This window comes from Crassostrea angulata, chromosome 1 (genome assembly GCF_025612915.1).
Source record: "Crassostrea angulata isolate pt1a10 chromosome 1, ASM2561291v2, whole genome shotgun sequence".
Classification (NCBI taxonomy): domain Eukaryota; kingdom Metazoa; phylum Mollusca; class Bivalvia; order Ostreida; family Ostreidae; genus Magallana; species Magallana angulata.
In genome coordinates this window covers 38,140,338-38,161,054 of record NC_069111.1, presented here as the reverse complement: position 1 = coordinate 38,161,054, position 20,717 = coordinate 38,140,338, and the positions used below count along the sequence as shown (strand labels likewise).

The 20,717-nt window shown below is 33.4% G+C and overlaps 1 protein-coding gene and 1 long non-coding RNA gene across 7 annotated transcripts in view; one reads left to right on the top strand and one right to left on the bottom strand.

The window, feature by feature from the left end:
• The window catches only part of LOC128184848 (uncharacterized), a 15,523-nt gene extending 11,461 nt beyond the window's left edge, over positions 1–4,062 (bottom strand). Inside the window, exon 1 of the long non-coding RNA XR_008243782.1 lies at positions 4,002–4,062. This is a non-coding gene — a long non-coding RNA (uncharacterized LOC128184848). The remainder of the gene's footprint in view (positions 1–4,001) is intronic.
• Positions 1–20,717, top strand: part of LOC128184818 (beta-1,3-galactosyltransferase brn-like) — a 20,884-nt gene extending 167 nt beyond the window's left edge. The window contains exons 1-3 of one of the 6 annotated variants that reach the window (XM_052854428.1): positions 4,683–4,856; positions 11,843–11,988; positions 17,098–20,717. In XM_052854428.1, the coding sequence (XP_052710388.1) occupies positions 11,894–11,988; positions 17,098–18,097 (1,095 nt within the window). In that variant the 5' untranslated portion in view covers positions 4,683–4,856; positions 11,843–11,893 and the 3' untranslated portion in view covers positions 18,098–20,717. The other 5 variants (XM_052854437.1, XM_052854463.1, XM_052854454.1 and 2 more) reach the window with 5 other exon arrangements.

The window sequence follows — 20,717 nt, the reverse complement described above, 5'->3', positions numbered from 1 at the left end:
ATTTCTATTCAATTTGGATGTATGTAATTTGTTTGGGAGATACAAGGGGGGGGGGGGGGGGGGGGGAGAATGAAGGTTTAGTTCTTGCTCGTTTGACATGACTATTCAGCTACGATGTAATGTTTCTGTGGTGTAAATGAAAGCATTAATTCATCATATTCAACCCCCACAACACCTCAAATATTTCTAATAAATAATCGTAAGAAGTGTGGCAGTATATCTATACAGCACATACATGTACATCGATACAGGTATGTTGTTCATGAGGCTATGATGGGTTAAATTGACATTCACGCCACAGAACTGTGTTAAAATGCAACACAAAAATCGTAAAAAAGAAAATTATGATTTTTTGGTTTCTTCCTAAAACAAGTAGTCAGCTGTGATCATTTAATGTTTCTAAATGTTCGAGATGGAGCATGTTGAAAACACATTTTGTTTCACACAGTCTATCCATAGACTGCATACATAAATCCAAACTTTTGCAAAAAATAAATTAATCGGATCGCAATTGGCAATGGTGTGTTCATGTGTTCTACATGTTTTATACAATCGTGTACATGTATGTATCGTCCCGTCTCTTCATTTGTATGGGGATTTAATGACCAGATGTGGAGCTGTCTTTTAAATCTTGAAAGATTTTCTTGACCTTATAGCATTTAGATACGATTTTGTCAGAATTGTTTTTGTTTCGGATGGGTGTTCACTCGAAGATTAAATTCACAAACTCTTCGTTTATATATTTCTGGTCACTGTGGGTTTTAAGACGTCCCAGTTCATGAGTTAATTTTGCAATGTTACAAGTATATTACGGTACCCATCGCGAATGACCTGGGGGGATGGGGGGGGGGGTCTTGGTAGAATATTACATAGGTAGGTTAAATGCCCATTGTAGTCCAGTTTATAATGTTTATTAGTCTGTTTGTTGTTTGGTTGGGGATTCCATTCAATAAAAGGACTGAAGAATAATCCCAGAAATTATGCTAGAAAGTGATCTACTGATCATTTACATACTGTGTAGGATATTGAATGAAACATAGCTCAAGACATTTGAGAGCTCGTGTTTTTATTACGACATAATTATGTAATTAGTTAATTAATTTTATTTAGCGAAATAAGTGAAATTCTATTAATAATTTGTGTCTACTTTACCGATTGGCGTTTATCATGACCTAAGTAATTTGAAGCGTTTGTGAAATGAAGTGCTTTTGCGGAAATGGCTAAATGAGGACTCGGATTCCTTCATTGCCATGTGTAATGAGTCACGTTTTTTTTTTTATTCTTTTTTCATTGATAATACATTTAATCAAAGGCGTACATATTAAGCTAACGTTAAATTAGAAACCCAAATCCCCAATCAAATTAGGTTTGGCGTCTAATTTCACCCTTTGAAAAATCACAGACATATTTGAACCAATGAAAATATAGCAGAAAACATCTTTGTTTTGGTCTAATATTTATGTGTATTTATTCTAAAAAATCAATTTTTTTTAGAACAAAATACTTCATTTTGATATTTGTGGCGTTACCAAGTTTCATTAATGGCCACTTATGTTGGCAACAATCAGCATTTTCGTTGTCATTTTTTACTGAAAGACATGTGAACCATTACCGTAAACCAATTCACACGTGCTTAGGCTGGCGAGGTTCTGCAGCTTTAAACCAGTGAAGCAGAAACAGTGCAGCGACCTTTATATCTGAAATCAATAATGGAGGAAAAGTGCAGCTGCATGCACCCAGAATTTTACTTAAAATTCCGACTGATCTTTGCAAATGGACCCGTTTAACTTGGAATGGTATTGAACACCGTTACATCGAAAGGGAAACTAGACAAATCAAAACAATACCGGTATAAAGAATTTCACTGCAATATTGTTTTCATCAGTATTTCAAAATTCATTGCATTGCCAATTTTATAAAAGAGTACTTCTCGGTTTGGAATAAGTTATCAAGATAATCATGATATGAATTCATAATATTTTTTATTTAATTAAACTAACGATAAACGAATAAATCTCGTTGTGGATGGAAACAACTGATTCAACCTCAATTGGATATTTCCGTAAAACCATAATTTTATTTCATAAACATTAGATATAATATCAAATCGATCTGTAATGAAAAAAAAAATATATCTGGATAAGTTTCAAACTGAACTAAATACGTTTTTATTCAATATCAGAAAATACTTATACGCTTATATGAAAAAAGCTTTTCAAAAACAAGGCAAGTAATTTGATGAATCATTTCTTAAGATTCTTTGAAGTAGAATAGGGGAATAACCATGATCCAATTAATTTTATTTTTCTCTGTGATTCTCGTGGTTTTTTGAAATATATTATGGAGAATTTTGTCAATTTTAAGGATAAAAAATGTGCATAATTTTTTAAATCATATGTTTATGCCATTAATGCCACCAAGTTCTTACAATTGCGTACACAATGTTATTATATTTTAAACGAAATCGTGTACAGTGTACAAACGCTAGTTGTTTCAAAAGTGTTTGACGGGAATGTTTAAATTACTTTTCAGTCTAATTCAAGTTTAGTCTAGGTAAACAATATCAGAATTACAATTGATATACACTTAATTAAATTATACTGTATATAGGAAAATATTCGTCTCTGTTTTAACCCCCCCCCCCCCCCTTTGCCCTCAAAGTCAGCAGACTTAATATGTGGCATTGGAATTTAAGACCGCTCGAATTCCATTGTCATATTATCTCTCTTTAAACATAACTTTGTCTACGCGTATTAAAATTGTTTGCAAGTGTAGAAGGGCGAAAATAAAACAGGGCGAAAATAATCCAATATACATATGGGAAATCTATATTTTTATGGCTAGTCGCAATTTGCCAATTCTAATAAACCATATGAAAAACATATTGAATCCATATAAACTTGTAACAATGTAAAAATTTAACTCCAGGTGAATAACTTATTTATACTGGTATATGTATCTCAATATATCATGTCAATGCCCGTTTAAGCGATTAGTTTTGGGTTTTGAGGGTTTTAACCTTCACTATATACTGAACGTATTGAGGTTTGGAGTTAAAGTAGGAATTTTCTTATTACACACATTTTCAAACCGATTCCTTTGTTATCGTATTTTTTTATTTAAATGGACTTAAGCATGTGGATAGAAAGCTAAGTACGAAAAGTTGACTGTTTAATCTCTTTTTTTATCATCCTATTCGAGTCATTATTTTTGGACAGAGGAAACCACATTCAAGCATATTGAAAGTAAAAAACAAATAAATAAGAATCGTTTACAGAGCTATACAAAACCGTTTATTTGAACAGAACATATTCCACTGATGTCACATATAGCTGGATTGTCAGTGCACTTAAGAAATTATGATTAATAACTAAAGCTTAGAAATTTTCAATCAATATTATGATAATCATTTAAAATAGGGCTTTAAAGCCCTTGTTAAGTTAAAATTTAAACTTTTATAATTATGAAACATTTACATGTACTTGATCATTGAAAAATGTTTTTAGAAGAAAACATTTCATTGCTGAAATACATAGATCAAGCTGAGCGCATTGGTCGAATAGGACCCGTCCAAGACCTACTTTTGAACGGGAAGCATTTTACGCGGGATTTGTTCAATGAAATGCAAATACCTATATCAGTTTTCCGTGTCTTATCAGCAAGGAGCCTCTATTTTCTCGGGCTAAATTACGTGTACGTAAACCCGTGATTGGAAATGAACAAACGAATTTATTTGCTACATAACCTTTAATGTTGAACGATGCATCGAGTTGTAAAAAAGATATCGTGCAGACTGTACATTGAAGACTTGTAGAAAATGTATCGTGCAAACTGTGCATAGAAGAGTTACTGTTGTAAAAACGGTATCGTGCAGACTGTGGCAATAAATCTCCCCGATGTTTATATATAAAGCAAAAGCGTGTATCACAAATTTTCAATAAAATAAGTATTATTTTACATCCATTTAGTCGTCTTTCAAGACAGATAATACTAACAAGTACCTTGCTAAGATGCCTGATTCATCCCAGTGTGAACTTTACTTCCTTGTGTAAAGCATTGTCATCCAGGTACATGTAAGACTGCATCTATAATTAAACAAGTACCGGAAATGCTGGCAAAAAGGCAGACCCAAAACACTTTAGAATAAGATCTTAGTTGAAGAAATAGTGACATTAGATTGTCAAAACAATGGAAATGAATCCCAAAAAATTAAAAATTTACAATAAAAAATCTGAGTTCATTGATGTTATTGCTATGATTGTACAATTGAGCAATGACTAAATGGCTAGCAATAAAATAGACAGGCCTACGTCACAATGCTGTTTGACACAACACCTCAATTGACCGGGCACCTGATAACTAAGTCTATGTGGACTGTAGAGTCTCCAATGGTGCTTTCTTTTCTATTATCTGAAGAATTTACATTGAATGAAAATCTATTATAGTTATCACTATTTGTAAACGGTCTACCAAGTCCACATTCGGAATATTCAATTGAAACGTTTGTTTGCACTCAGTAAGAGAGAGAGAGAGAGAGAGAGAGAGAGAGAGAGAGAGAGAGAGAGAGAGAGAGAGAGAGAGAGAGAGAGAGAGCTTATCAGCAATGAGTGAGGTTATTAAGTTGTAACTGTCCCCGCAATGGCACTTTCCCGCTTCTTTATGGCTGGGTTTGGTCAGTGAACGAGGCAACTTTAAATTTCAAAGGGGGCCGATAGAATGTTAACTTAACAATTATTTACATGGGACTGTATTCGTAGACATACGTATGCACAGGGAAATGATTCAGTATGCGGTTGCTGATTTATAATTATACGTCCACACTATGCTAGCGGAATGATTTTAACATAGATGTAGAGGTAAGTCAGATAGGCATTATTTATCATTGTAGCTTTTGTTAACAACTATTTCAGGAAAGTGTCGATTGGTGTTTAATTGCCTGGGTTTAAACGTCAGACTATGAAATTTAAAATTTAAAGGAAACACTGCCCTGAACGCGTCTTTAAGCTGTCCTTTTTTTAAAGAGCTATAGTTCCAAATTGATACTAAAGGTTGAGAGCACAAAGATACTCCCTCTCCTCAGTGTGTGTGTGTGTGTGTGTGTGTGTGTGTGTGTGTGATGGGGTCGGGGTGCATGGGAGGCGGGGGGAAGGGGGGGGGTTATCACTATGGATAACAATCCACCTAGATTTACGCAGTGGAATGCCTTGTGAAGTCTTGTACATGTTGCATTGATAAAGTAATTGTGTATTCAAATCTTTAGTGAAAAAAGAATCCTCCGAGAGCCAAAATATGTTATTCAAACTTAGAGGTTAGTTATTGATAAACAGTTTGAGGTCAATACGTAGCGTGTATACACAACATATACATGATGATAGAACAGTATTTGTCAAACAGAACAAATGTATTTACTGTGTAAGTTCTGTAAACACAATTAAAACGCTTCACGATATTTCTTACATCAACAACACTTACTTTCGAAAAGGATTTCAACAAGACTAAATTGGAGGTTTCAAGACAAAATATAATTGAAATTACCAAAGTGCCTGATTCAAAAATTTGTTTTTTGAAGTGTACTTCCGAATTATCAATTGGGAAATTTATAGACAAAATGTTCCTGGCTGCTGTACCCCTGCCGTTTCATATTCACGATAGAATCCACAGGATAAAGAAAATGGGATGTTAAATTTGCTGGTACATGTATATATTTAAAATCCAATTAGACATAAAACTGCTCTCTTTTCACGTGGTTCTTAACATATAAATACTTGTCAGTTGTCTTTAACCATCAAGTTTTCGCTTATTTCCGACGCAAAGTTGGGATAATTGATTTAAAGGCAGATTTGGTTTTACGAAGCGGCCCAAAAAATCCGCACATGACCCCCCCCCCCCCTAAATACTTTTCCTTATTGGCATTCCAGTGTTTCTAATACTAAAAATACTCATTGAATACCTTTATTGTGTCCTCAGAATATACCGTTAAAGCTTCCACATATCATGTCAAGTTGTCTTTGCCAAAAGTACAGATGACCCAAAGTGCAAATTACATTTACCTTTTAGTAGTAATTTACTGTTTAGTACCGTAATTATTGTAAATTTTGAATTTAACGATCGAGTGGTAGTAAAAACAAAATTGACAACATGAGAATACAAATACAAAGAACTTTCATTGGATCTTTCACTATAAAGATATACAAGTTTCCTTTTTCCAATATTACATTTGCGCCATGGGTAATTATTCTTTTAATACGACGTTTTCCGAGATGTTATCTTTCAAGTTTGTCGAGTTTTATGTACATGTACTTACATTTTTTCAATATAAACATGATAAAGACGAATTCACCCTGGAGCAATTTATAGGACCCGGCTGATTTTATTGAACATCCCATTGCTCCTTTCATTGTTGCTGGATTGTGTGAATCATTTTGATTTAAGTTATCGGTTCTCTCTATGGAATATAATGCTGTATTTGGTATTCATACCGAGTATTGTTGTGTATGAATACGCCATGTGCGGATCCAGAAATATTTCGGGGAAATGATGGTGATTGGGATCGGAGGATAATTTTGTTAGCCAGAGGAGGTTCGAGTCCTATTTTTGGTAACTTTACCATGTAAGGTTAAGGAGTTTGAATTTTGCAGGGAAAGGGGGTCTATTGTAAGTGATTCTTTTAAAAAAAAATGCTCAAACAAAATTATTTTTACATTAAAAAAATACTTTTTAGCAAAGAATTCAAACAAAGAATCAGCGTCAAACATCGCCTCCCTCCAAATTAAATGCAATTTTAAAATGAAAAATTCATCAATATAGATTTTGGTGAAATATAATGATTTTAGTATATCCACACAAGAACTGGCATTCAGTAATTTTTGTCTCAAAAAGCGTTTTGGGATAAATATTGACATCAAATAAGAAATGGACAGTTAGTCTTGTACAACAGAAAACGCATTCTAAAGGCAGCATCAAGGTGTTCCGACTTGGATACATCAATCGATCAATTTCTGCAGACTTTAATTCGATTCTGTCTGAGATGATTTGAAAATTTAATTTTAATCCAATATTCAGGTTAAATGCACATTATCTACGCTAAAACTGGAGACGCCATGGTGAAAGGAAGGATCTTCATTTGAGATAGGGGCATTGATCATGCCCTTGTAGTTGATGTTTTGCTTGAATGTTTTGGTAAAGTTTACTTAACAACTGCAACAAACAGGATATAATGCAATTCAAGGATAGAACAATCTATAACATAAACTTAGATTTTGTACCTTAAACAACACTAACCTCTGTGATAGCTACATCCCTACGCCATATCCCATCGCTACTACCCCTATCACAAACCCTCCCCCTCCTTCAACGCCCCCCCCCCCAAACGCCAAAAAAAAAAAGATTAATACAGGTCCCAGGGATGATCTTCTAGACGGAAGCGCCAAATCCGCAGTAAACCAGGATCAATGAGCGCGTCTCATCAAATGTCCTTTTTTCTTCTTTGCCCGAGCTGAATTAGCTATGTCCTCAATCGATGGCCGTGGCCATTAGACTAGTCTCTCAGGTTGACACTCATTGCGCGAGTCATGTGTGTGCGCGTGTGTGGAACGTGTATATATATATAAGGACTACAAGTGTGACAGGTGCTCGTCAAATATCGTAGTTCAAGAAAGTTAACACAGCGTTTGTCAGGTAAGGATAAGCTACAGTATATTCTGATTACATTTAATGGCATTTGATAATCATTTATCTCGCCAACTCTTGATCCTGGTTATTACATCCTCCAAATTTTATTTTCTTTTTTTAATATTTTTCTTCGATATGTTGATATTGTTGCAGTTAATGCTAGACGATGATTCAAAACGTATCGGCGATTCATTGATTTGTGAAACCCATTCAGTGATTTTGAAAAACCGCTCATCTCGTAAATATGGTAATTAATGTATGAGCCAGTAAAAAATTGAATATTGAAGAAATCAACGTTTAGTTTGTTTAACATGGTCAAAATTTTTGGCACGATATCACCATGTTTGTATATTTTTTATTTACCTCAAACCGTATCCCTTCTTGTTCATGCTTAAACCATGAATACAGATGACAAACCATGCTATCAGGTGGCATGCTATCATCTGGCAAAAAAGCAAAGCATTCATTTTTAGTGAAGCGTTGCCTTATTGCAACCCTTGAACTGAATGCGATACACTGTGTAATATATATGGTTCGGAGGTACATTGTACTGTATGGAGGGAAATCGATGGAAGGCAACATGTGTGATAACTTAGACAACGGACACAGTGTGTGTGTGTGTGTGTGTGATTCCTTGTAAGTTGTTTGGTTGTTGAGTTGTGTAGTTTAAAATTTGTTGCTTTGTATACAAGGTGAGTTGAATGTATGCATGGCGACGGCATATGGTCGATGTGCAAATGAATGGAGACTAAAAACTAGAAGGAAGGAAATTCCTCTAAAGACGGTAATTAAGCTTTCCAGCTAAGGCGTGCACACCTAAAGCAATGTTGATTTCTCGGCAACCACAGCCATTAATTATCGCTTTGTCGAGGATTTGTTGTCTGGTCTAGCGCTTTCCGAAGGCTGTTATTGAACAAAATAATTTGAAAACAAGAATGATATGTCATTTTTTTTACTAGCCTGTGGATTTAATATGTCTATGTATAATTAATTACCATATATATTCATCACAATTTACGACCCTAGTTTTTTTTCGTCATTCTCCTTGTATATGCCTTTGACCATGTTGACAGCAGTAGCATTATCCAATATATAATCTGTCGATAGCATGTTCTTTGTACATTCATCATTAGTGTTTCTGCATAGGATTTTCAGTTCTACGTGGTAATGGGAATATTCGGTATACTTTGGGGATTTTTATATTAGTATATTAGTAGTTTGTGCACAATCGATCATTGATATTGACCAAACTCCCCCCCCCCCCCCACCCCACCTCCACTTGCACAAGGACCAACTCCTTTTGCTTTCACTTTGTACGAGTACAGTTGATTACGTACACAAGCGTCCTGATGTTATAACACCTCCGATCGGATTGAGAAGGATGTAACATGCTTGTAATAATGCTACATGGCATTCTGTGCTGTGTGGGCCTACAGCTTTAATCGTGGTATCAAGGTATGCTCGGAATGTTTCAAGACGCCGTTTATGTTATGCAATTCGTAGTTTGTTATGGCGAATAAGACTCTCTCTCTCTCTCTCTCTCTCTCTCTCTCTCTCTCTCTCTCTCTCTCTCTCTTTGCCAAAACCTGGTATTCTATCTTGGAACCCCTTTTTAAGCCTAGCTTAGCGCACATACCAACTTTATTTTTACTGATTAATGAATATATAAAACTACTACACGTGTTTGCAAATCGTGCATTCTGCAATGAAAGCCTGGCGCCCGATATGTCTGTTCAAGAAGAATGTTGAAGGTTTCATATGAATTGCTTCAATGTAATTCTTTTTTTTATCACAAGATATGAATGGATGATATATATTATTTTTCTTTTCTTCTTTTAATTTCTAAAGAGTTATCATATAATACTTGAAAGAATTCAAAATTTACTGTCAGAAGCCATTTTGTTGAAGTAGAAAAAAGATAACAGTCTACTCTACCCTAATCGAATTATCTTCAAAAATAAATATTTGTTATGTAACGTCGTCTGTGTTGCCGGATGCAAATTGTTTTGCGTGACATTGATTGACGTACTCTAGGGTTAAAAATAGTACTGTGTACTTTATTGATTAATCAATAACCATGTTTCGTTTTAAAATACCAATTACTGTCATGTTATGTAACCGCTCTTGGAACTCTTGTTTATAAAATAGTTTTTTTTTAAATTGAAACAAGCATGCGTTCAAAAAGTTAATGAACATCCCTCCTCCAGTGTCAATTTAAATGAGATTTTTATAAACATGGTCCTCTTCCTATTCTTCGGTTTCATAGGGAAACTTTTTGACGGAGAAATATGTAAATATCAACATTTATCTTGGACAAACTGGAAACAGTTTCAATTGAAGACCGGAGAATTTTTTCAATATGTTATTAGCATGTCGTCTAACAAAGAATTTTTACCTCGTGCTTTGTTTAATTTTCAGTAGATCAGGATTTTATGATAATATACTTAAAATTCATACGTCTTTAGGTAGAGTCCATTATTATTTTAAGATAACTAATAAAAGGTCGCAGATGTCCATTACCTGGACAGAAGGTATACATTCATAAAATAGTGTACATACGTAACTATGGTAACTATAAGGGCGTGAAAAGACAAAAGAATTTAATTAGATGATACATGTCCAATGTACTTTTAATTAATAAACATCTTTTGACTGACTGAAGGTAAGGTGTTTAAAAAAAGGATTAAGAGTCTGATAATTTGTTAAGTTATAATCTCTCTCTCTCTCTCTCTCTCTCTTCTCTCTCTCTCTCTCTCTCTCTCTCTCTCTCTCTCTCTCTCTCTCTTTTAAGGTTTCAAAAAAAGATAGACGGTATATAATTTGTGATAAAATTGCTATGATACAAAGCGTTTTGATGCAGAAAAATATTTATAAACTGCCTAGCAATTATCTTCAGATGGCTGTCTGAGCGCATTTAAAGGCACCACATAAAAAATTAAAGAATGATTTAGTTTAATGGGAAATGTGGAGAAAAATTATCATATGACATTCTTTAATCGGAGCTAGAGATAAATGAAAAATAAATTTTTTTTAGCAGTCAAATAATATCTATGTCATTCGAGCTTGACGTTAAATGAGACTTTCACATGGATAGCATTCGAAGACATTTAAACTATGTTTACCCATTAGCGGGTGACTGTGGGTCCTTATCAGGTCTCCTCTTACTAAAGAGTTCCTTTTATTTCTTCTACTTGAGATTTCAGTACATATACCATAATGAAGCTTGTATTGACATGAATTTGAGGAAAACTTCGTGCCGTTTAAATGAAAGTCAACACTCAACAATTTATCAGTCAAATTCAAGAATTATGAAGTAAATCCTATTGACATAAAGAATATATATATATACCAAAAAAAACACCCAGATTGTTCTGTTAAACATTGCTGTAATGGTTACAGTGAGGCCCCACTGTTTTTGCTAAGTTAGACCGAACCATTAGGCACATAGCAGAATAGAGGGTTCAGCCCCCCACTTTTTTTTCGCATGAAACGTAATTGTTCCATATTGTACGTTTGAAAGATTGAGAAGTTGGAGTCAAAGCCCCCCCCCCCCCCCCCCCCGGATTAGGATTTTCATGATTTGGGAAAAAAATGTTATGGCCGGAAAGATTTTTTTGGATGTATAGGATTACTCCCCCCCCCCCCCCCCCCCCCCCCCCCCCCCACGGATAAGGATTTTCATGATTTTGGGAATTATAGGTTTTTTCTCTCAATATTTCTGAGGATCAGTCTAGCCCCCCCCCCCCCCCCCCCCACTTTCAATTTGCTTCCGACGCCAGTGGAGAGAGAGAGAGAGAGAGAGAGAGAGAGAGAGAGAGAGCGGTAAGACACAATGAGGACAAATTGATATATACTTGACCGAAAAATTTTAATTAGAAGTCAGAGGTTTACATGCCGACAACCCTTCATGTATGTTTCTTAAAACACCTCGTGTTTTGAATAAATGTAGATAAATATTTACATAAAACCTTTATTAAGTACTGAAAAGTTAAGTTAAACCAACAGTTGGTCTACCCAGTCACGATGCTAGTTTAAAAAACGTCTTGTCTACACTTCCACTGTTTGTATTAAGTTTAGGCTACAACTACAAGCCCCTTCCGACTAGATCAACCTGTAAATTGACATATTTCTCGTAATCAGGTTAAATGTTTTGGTTTTTCTCTCCATACAGAACTACAGTTGGGGTGGAATCAAGACGGACATGTCCAAGGTCTGTCCGTGAATGTCCATGTTGACGAACGCTGGGAAATTTTCGGACCGAGCTGCATGGACTGTAGGGAGTATGGAACTGTACACGTCTAGTCTCTGGCATAAAAGGTAATTCAAAAGACTCCCATCAGTGACATTATTATCACTGTCATCACAATAGCTTCATCACGATTATCATCACTGACTTTAGCATGTCCAATTTCATCGTAAATTGTATTAATACAATCATTGATTGTGTCATGGTTGTTGTCATCATCGTGCATTTGTGTTTATGTAGATGGAATGACAATAATGAATTTATTTTCACAAATTGACATCAAGCATAGTGTAGAGACAAATGCAATTCAAAATGAACATAGATAAATATAGGTGCACTACATGCATAAAAAATGATAACAAGGTAAGCTATCCGATCCATATTAGGATCAAATTTTTCTAACCTTAAATATCCATCATGTATTTAATACTTTGATTTTTATTTAAAGCATTTAAGAGTATAAAAAGATTAACCGATGGTAATGTTCACTAAGCAGTAATTAATTAATGAAGACTGGATTAAGGTCTATGGAGACAAGCACATTTTTTTAAGATAAAAAAGTAATTACTAGGAATATCGAAAATTGCTTTAGTGGAAAGATGTATTTTATCATTAAAGGGACTTTTTCAAAATTTATTTTTCCATTTTCAATGTTTATACTGATAAATATAAAAGTTTATAATGCTACGTAAAAATTGAAAGCCAAATACCAAGTTATAAGCAAGATACAGGGGTCATAATTCTTTGTTCTGTAAACAAAGCTCGAATATTGTCATTTTTTACATATGTGTTGTATTGGTGTAAGTTTCAATCAAATGTATATTTCTTTTGTTGATAATAGTATTTATGAAGATATTGAATTAGTTTAAATTGTTTTTACATGTCATTTTGTCTAAGAAATGGTAATTCTCTACATTACATTTTTTGTTAACAGCTATAAGACTTGAGCTTTTTTTACATAACAATCAATTCTTACCTCTGTATCTCGTTTGTAACTTAATTTTAACATTCAATATTTAATCAATCATTTAAAATGCACCAGTAAACCATTTTGGACATAAAAAATAAAAATAATTTTTTTTATCTCAAATTATGTCCAAGTCCCTTTAAGAATACAAAACTATTGAAAATAAATTTTATACCGTGTAGATTTTTTTAGAATTAATTTTTATAGAATAAAAACAAAGGGGGACACCTCTTCAAAAAAAGAAAAAGGTCATTGATTAGGACACATTCCACACTTACATATTGATACTAAAATAGGGAAATTATACCCAAGTATACTAAGCATTAAGCCCATACAAATCTGTTATGCACCCAGATTCATTGAATCTGAGGCTATTATGGATCGGATACCTTAAATACATGTAAATAAATAAAGTAAAGATATGGACATCGATAAACCAGGTATTGAAAGATTTCTCATGCTTTAGATTTCCCCCACATTTGATATTCTATGACACAAAGTTAAATTTTGAATTAATATTTTTTGTTGATAAATCTTTGTGAATTCCAAATGAAAAGAAAGTGGAAGCACACACAAAATAAAAGTAAGGAAAGGTAACGACAATTTCATGCCTTGTGTACTTTCTAAATTTTTCCACAGACCGTCAAAGAATCTTATAAACATTTTATTCTGTAAAACAAATAATAATACCAAGTACATGTTGACACTCGCAGTTGATCTATAAGAGGAAATCACCAATCAAAATGGCATCCAAAACCCGATAAACTTAACGCATTTGGTCCACAGAATGCGCCATTTTATTTGGCATCTGGTTTTGACGTTTTGTATTGGACGTAATCTTCCAATTGAGATCTAGTTTTCCTTCCCGAATCTCCCTTTTTCAATAGGTTTGGCGCATTGAACGGAATGTTTGTCATCGCACTATACATTCTCGAGCACCAGGCACCTGGAATTAAATATGACATCAAAGTTTGACACTGATCAAAAGGAATTTTTTTGTAGGGATTATTACCTTGCACCAAGAGTAGATTTTTTTTCCGTGTATTAAGTACACAATTCAGCCCATCAAACCCCCATATGTATGGACCGTGTTAAGGTTTTGAAACTTTGAATTATAAGCATACTCTTCTTGGTTACCCTTCATTTGTTTAAAACAACATCCCTGTCCATGAGCATCCACTCTATTTCAAGAGGGAGAAGATGAGGATATCATTGGCAAAATTAATCAAACTTTGATTTGAAATAACATGCAATGAAAATCTTGACTGGTTAATGGTACATCTGAAATTGTATTTCAATGTGATGAACTATACCAAGGCAAATTTATTAAATTTCTTTATAATGCACGTTGTATTAAATTGTTTGCACGGTGCATTACTAATATTTTCTATGATAAAAAGCTTATTGTTGGTCTATTTAAAAAAAATATGCATTTAACTTATTAAATGTCGATATTATCAAAGAATTGCGCAATTTACAGAGGATTACATTTAAAGCCCTAGAGCTTGCGTTGAGAAATGACTCAAATGTGTAACAAAGAAATTTCCTTTATCTGTATACAAGTATTGTTATTCTTCATAATTATGTACAAATTATGTACATATACTCCTACTGAATATTAGTAATTCCACGTATAATGAAATTATCTTAATGACCTGCCTCTTACTGTAGCATTGTTTATTAGTCAACAGCTGTACAGCTCATAGACATATACAATTAATATACAAATGTTACAATACATATACTGGTCACTTGAAAAAGGCAAGTTTATAAACGAAGTTTTCTGATAACAAAAGCATTCTTAATATATTTACCTAAATTGCACAAATCCTTTACATTTTGTGTTAACGATAATAGAATTAATTTAAAGACAGAGGGTTTAATATAATAAAACTTCATAAGGAATTTTCCCGTAATAGGGACATTTCAATAAAAATGATATTCATATTCTATATCTAAAGTACATAGAAGACATAAACGTCTTTGTAATGGAACATTGTTATATCTGCCAGTTTCGATGGTAAGACCTTAATTTACAGATAAGTTTCTAATATTGTAAAGGAATTTCTTTTGTTGGATATGACTGCAAGGTACAATGATCAACTAAATATTTATAGATTGTACATTTGGAAGAGGCATTTATGTCAGCTAGTAGAGACTGTTTAAAATTATCAAAAATACGTTGCTTGGCGATTGTTAAAATAATTTCTGGCTTTTCAAAACGTTGATTTTCCCATAAGTCTATTAGCCCAATACTTGTTGACATGTTCTTAATCTCCGCAGCCCAGTTTTTACATTTGATTTTACCTAAAGTTCCATTATACATATTAACATAACATAACATGAATTCAAAATGCAATTTTTGATGATAAAAGTTTCATCCAGTATCTGAAAATACGTATTTTTCTGATACATTGCAGAGGCATTCTGCCCAATTCACAATAAATAACTGCATTAGATGTGCCCCTTTAACATTAAGTATGTTTTACAATAATTAAGATGAATTTTTTGTCTATGTTTGTTTGAAAATTTATGACGTGCGTTGAATACCTATTTTGGGTGATATATGTCTTCTGCAATACAGTTCAAGTCGTTGAATAGGAGCACTGCTAACAAACACTCTTCACAAATGCAGATTTGAAATACATATATGTGTAGAAACAAATTATAGGTATAAAGTAACTTAACTATACTTGCAGAGATCTGTATACGTTTAAAAATTATTGGCAACAAAAGTTGTTTATCAATAAGTACAAAAAAAGCATATACAAATAATAGTATACAATTATTTAATGCTTGAGCAGTCAATAGACCAGAATATTTTTCCCGAGGTGCAGGGAACAGCTCAGTATGATCTATTGCCCGAGGCCAATAAAATAAATAATTGTTTTATTACCTAATTCCTTTTTTAGTTTTTCGGGGTTTACAATTTGCATATTGCAGATGGTTTTCGTGCCATTATTCAATATACTCAGATTTTTTTTCATCTTTTACATGCACAAAGCCTGTTGCATGCATTACAACATCTCAATTTAATATTAGTTTATTTAAAGAAGGGGGAGTCTTCAACCCATAGATTTTAATTAGTCTTTTACCTCATGTAAAGCTTTAAACCTGTTGATTATTTGATACTCCATTTTGATAACATTGTATTTGGTTTCACCAAGTACTAAAAACAGCGTCTATGTAAAGGAATATACATTCCCTGAGAACTATCGAAAGGATGTAACATTAACATACCCGCGTCTGAAATACGTTGCCGGTCCAATAGATCGCAGTCTATTGACCGGCGGTCCAATAGATCGAAATCTATTGACCGGCGGTCTAATAGATCACAGTCTATTGACCGGCAGTTCAAAATAGACGCAAATATTTAATTTGTAATAAAACAATAAAATCCCTTTGATTAGGTAATAAAAATTATTATTGTTGGCATAAAAATTAGATTATGAATGAAATACAAAATCAAATTAGACTTTTTCCCTTTTATGGAAAAATGAATGATCATGTTATTGACCGATACAGACACGTGTTACGGAAGGAGTTTTTATATCACCTATAACCCATTTTGTAAAACGGGACACAGCAAATGTTATGGAACTATACATCCTTTAAACAAGTTAAGTCCGATGCTTCTTCTTTTACAAGCATATATTTATATTTCCAATTGTCTTTGTCTGTGATAACATTACGAATCAATTTTGAACCCTAAAACCGAATAACTTCAAAAAACATGAGTGATACAAAATGGGCGTGGTTCTGATAGCCTAACCGAAGAACGGTATTGGCTGCGCCGCGTAGTAATACATACGTTTGCTACATAAAAATAGTGGTTTTAAAATAGTGTTGTTTTAAAGTGTACAAATTGGAAATAATATAAATATAAGTAATAAGGAATCATTCTTTGAATATTATGAGGTAAAAATTTCGGTCGGAGCGTGGTCAAATCTATCATAGAGGCCTTCGGGCTTTACTGGATTTTACCGCGCCCGACCGAAATTATCACCCCATAATACTCAAAGAATGATTCCTTGTAACAAGTCTTCAAATCGAGTTTTAAGCGACTTCTCTAAAAGAACGATCGTTGTAAAATCCCAGATCTTTTCGCCATTGAATTACTCAATGAAGATAATATTTCAATATCAGGCTTTTTTAAAAGTTTGTGTGATTGAAATGAAATGATTTGTAAATAAGTTTCATTTTTCCCTTTCAGCACGTGGAATAGACCCGGAATCAAAAGCGTGTTGTCTATATACTTCAGAAGTCCCAAAAGAGCTCTTTTTCTGACCATCCTAATCTCAGCCCTATTACTTTTGGCTATTCATGTATGGGGAAGTTTATTACACGTTCATCAATTTGTCTACAAATGTCATGAAGAGTATGGATATCCCTTGAACGACACAGTTGTTAATCCACATCCTTATAAATACATAACGAACGCGTCATCCACTTGTGCTGACATCCCGGAAGTCTACGTCATCACTCTTGTCAAATCTGCAGCGGGAAATTTCAAACAGAGGCATTTCATACGTCAAACATGGGGTATCGACGCTCGGAAAAAGAGACTTAAATTATTATTTCTTTTAGGATACGACGTAGATAACCAGTTTATGGTAGAATATGAAAATAGAGTGCACGGAGATATTGTTCAACAAGATTTCCACGAAAACTATTACAACAACACTGTCAAGGTAACGTCAGCGCTTAACTGGGTGACCACCTTCTGCAAACATGCAAAATTTATTCAGATTGTGGACGACGATATGTACATTAACTTTCAAAATGTTCTTGGCTTTCTTGAGGACAAGAAACAAAGTGATAGGTTCAATCTGTACGCTGGATATCTTATACGCGAGCCGATCCCAGATAGAGTCATTGAATCTAAGTGGTATATTTCTCCCAGCAACTATTCGTTTGACTGTTTCCCTCCCTATATAGCCGGGGGATATGTGTTGATGAATAGTCGAACTGTTCGAGAGTTTCAGAAGATCATTCCGTACATTCCACCCCTACCTTTTGACGATGTCTATTTTGGTATCGTCTCCCAGAAATTAGACATTTTTCCGTCCAATATTAATACTTTAGATGTTAGCAGGTCTCTTACAGCGCGCGAAAAAGTGAAGTGTCTTATAGCAATACATGATTTTAAAACTCTACAAGATTTTATGTATGCATATAATGTTACTCACAATAGATTCATTGAGGTTAGGTGACGACATGTATAGTTTAAGATATTAGAATTTCTTGGGTATTTTAGAAAACTTGTTTTATTTGTAAAAATAATATATATGGTTTTAACTTAACTATCTAGTGGATTGATAAACGTAAACGTGTCAATACATCTAAAGTTTGTGAAGTGAAATATTTTTTCAAGCAATTGTTCATTGTTTTTTATTCAAAATTCGTTACATAAAATGTTTGCAATCATAATGATGATTAGTTTAGTGACAAATTTCTATACATTCTCTAGATGGTGAATTGTATAATTTAACGAAGGGCAGTTTTTAATATGGAAATCCTCACATAAAGTTTCTCAGAAAAACAATTGTAGATCAAATGAGGATTTTTCCTTAAAGTTGAATACGCGAAAGAAATGTTACACCATTGTATTAAATTTCTTTAATAATTATTATTCGCTTGTTAGTGATATAAACAGCATTTATAGCTCAGAAGATGATATTTATTACAGCAGTTTATGAATTGTCTAACAAGATCTCTGCATATATTTTTATTACATTTTTATTATTTATTTTTTATATGTATTACATGAATTGCCTGTCTGCTTTCCCCGATACCAAAATGACGGGAGACTACACTGCATGCAAATATTTTTTGTATTTATTTTTTTTCTTACAAAAATAATATATATACATGTACTTCTTTTATACTTGCCAAATAGTTTATGCTGTCTGTAGCTAAATTATTAGTCCTATTATTAGTCCTCTGTTACAGTGTTGTTGTAAATGCACTGAAAGTTTTAGAGTATGTCCATTTAATACTCAAAGGCTTCAGGCATTTGAACCTTCGTTTCCAGGATCATGAAGCAAACTTAGACTTAAGTCAAAAATTGTAAACTGTCTTAATGTCTCTTGATTGAAATGACTGAAAAAATTGAAATGCAATGACAAGGGTCTTGATACAAAATTTACAGTTACAAATTTTGATCGTCATAATAATGATAAACAATCATTTTATGACTGACGGAAATTTTGACTTCAGTCTGAAATTGCGTCATGATCATGACGCCTGACTGTTATATATATAAACGTTTACGGTGTTACTGCAATTCGGGTTTATTGCTAGTATATTGACCATCGCATTTTGTTGATTTTATATTTAATTCATGGAACTCTTAAATCATACCTAGTTCATTTCCTACTGGTGTTCAAAGAGTGATTTGAGAAGACAACAACAAAAATTGTTTTCTTTTGGTTGTTGAATAATCTTCTAAATATGTCGCCTCTTTGCCTCCATATACTAATAGCTGCATCCCTTTTTAACTACGCCCGTATTTTAAGTGCTCAGATTAAGCTATTGCACTCGATGACGTCATCGTTGACTACACATTAGACCCAATATCGTACATTGAAAATGTATAATATTATATTAGTAATAGAGAACACAAAACTATTCTAAATCTTGTGTTTATAATATTGCATTGCATTAGGTAAGTGGGTCTGTGTACATTATGAGTGTCTAACACTTTAATCTCCAACTGCATTTAAAATCTAAATATTCTGTCTATGCATACAACTGTGTAGTACTACATAAACTATACATCTACTGTTCTTATAGAAATTATGAAGTTTTAATGATATGATTCTATCTAAATGATATAATTTATAATGTTTTACACTGGCTAGAAATAAAAACAGTTTTTTTTTATCTATGCATACAACATTGTAGTATTACATATATTATACATCAACTGTTCATATAAAGATTATGAAATTATAATGTTACAGTTCTATCTAAATAACATAATTAATTTTTTACACTGGCTAGGAATAAAAAACGTTTTTTTTTTTGCTTTTTAAAATCCAACAGATGTAGATCTAATATTCTATAAGAAAAAGTAAATAAACATGAACAAATGTCCAGATATTTTAAGTTTTGCAATAATTTTGAAATTTTTTATTTGGCATACTTTCCTCATCGACCTCCATCTTATCTCTTTTTTAATAGAATAAATTCAAACAAAATATCAAATGAAAGGGATTTAAAACTTGTTTTTTAAAGTTTCAATTTATCATTTGAGAACTCTGTGGAAAAGAAAATTGGTAAAGGTTTTATGGATAATACAGAGTGAAAACATGTATGTTTTGGTGCACAACCAACCTAGCCACCCCCCCCCCCCCCCCCCCCCCGAAAAAGATATCGAATGGGAATTCACTCATTTCCATCTACACAATGTCAAGGTTTTGTGATTACGGAACTCCACACAATTCACAAAACCCTGACATTGTGTAGATGGGATCCATTCTGAGACAACATTTTTTTTTAATATGTACTTAGACACTTTTGTCTGTTTGAAAACTGCACGTGCATGAAATCTTTCAAAACATATTCCTGGGGAGCCAGTTTTCTGAGATCCAGTTTGAAATGCAAGAACACCGGTCTGTCCGTAAATATGATAGCTTCAACGCTAACGGTTATTAGGCATAATAAAGCGGTTGTTATGAGGATGTATTGATCCGTGTGAGTAGTTCAACTTTTGTGTACTCATGTACAGAATGTGATTATTAACAATGATTGTCTTAATTTTGTCCCAAATATTAAGGGCCCTAATTATGGTATTGAACAATTTACGTGCAATAAATTTTTCTACAAGTG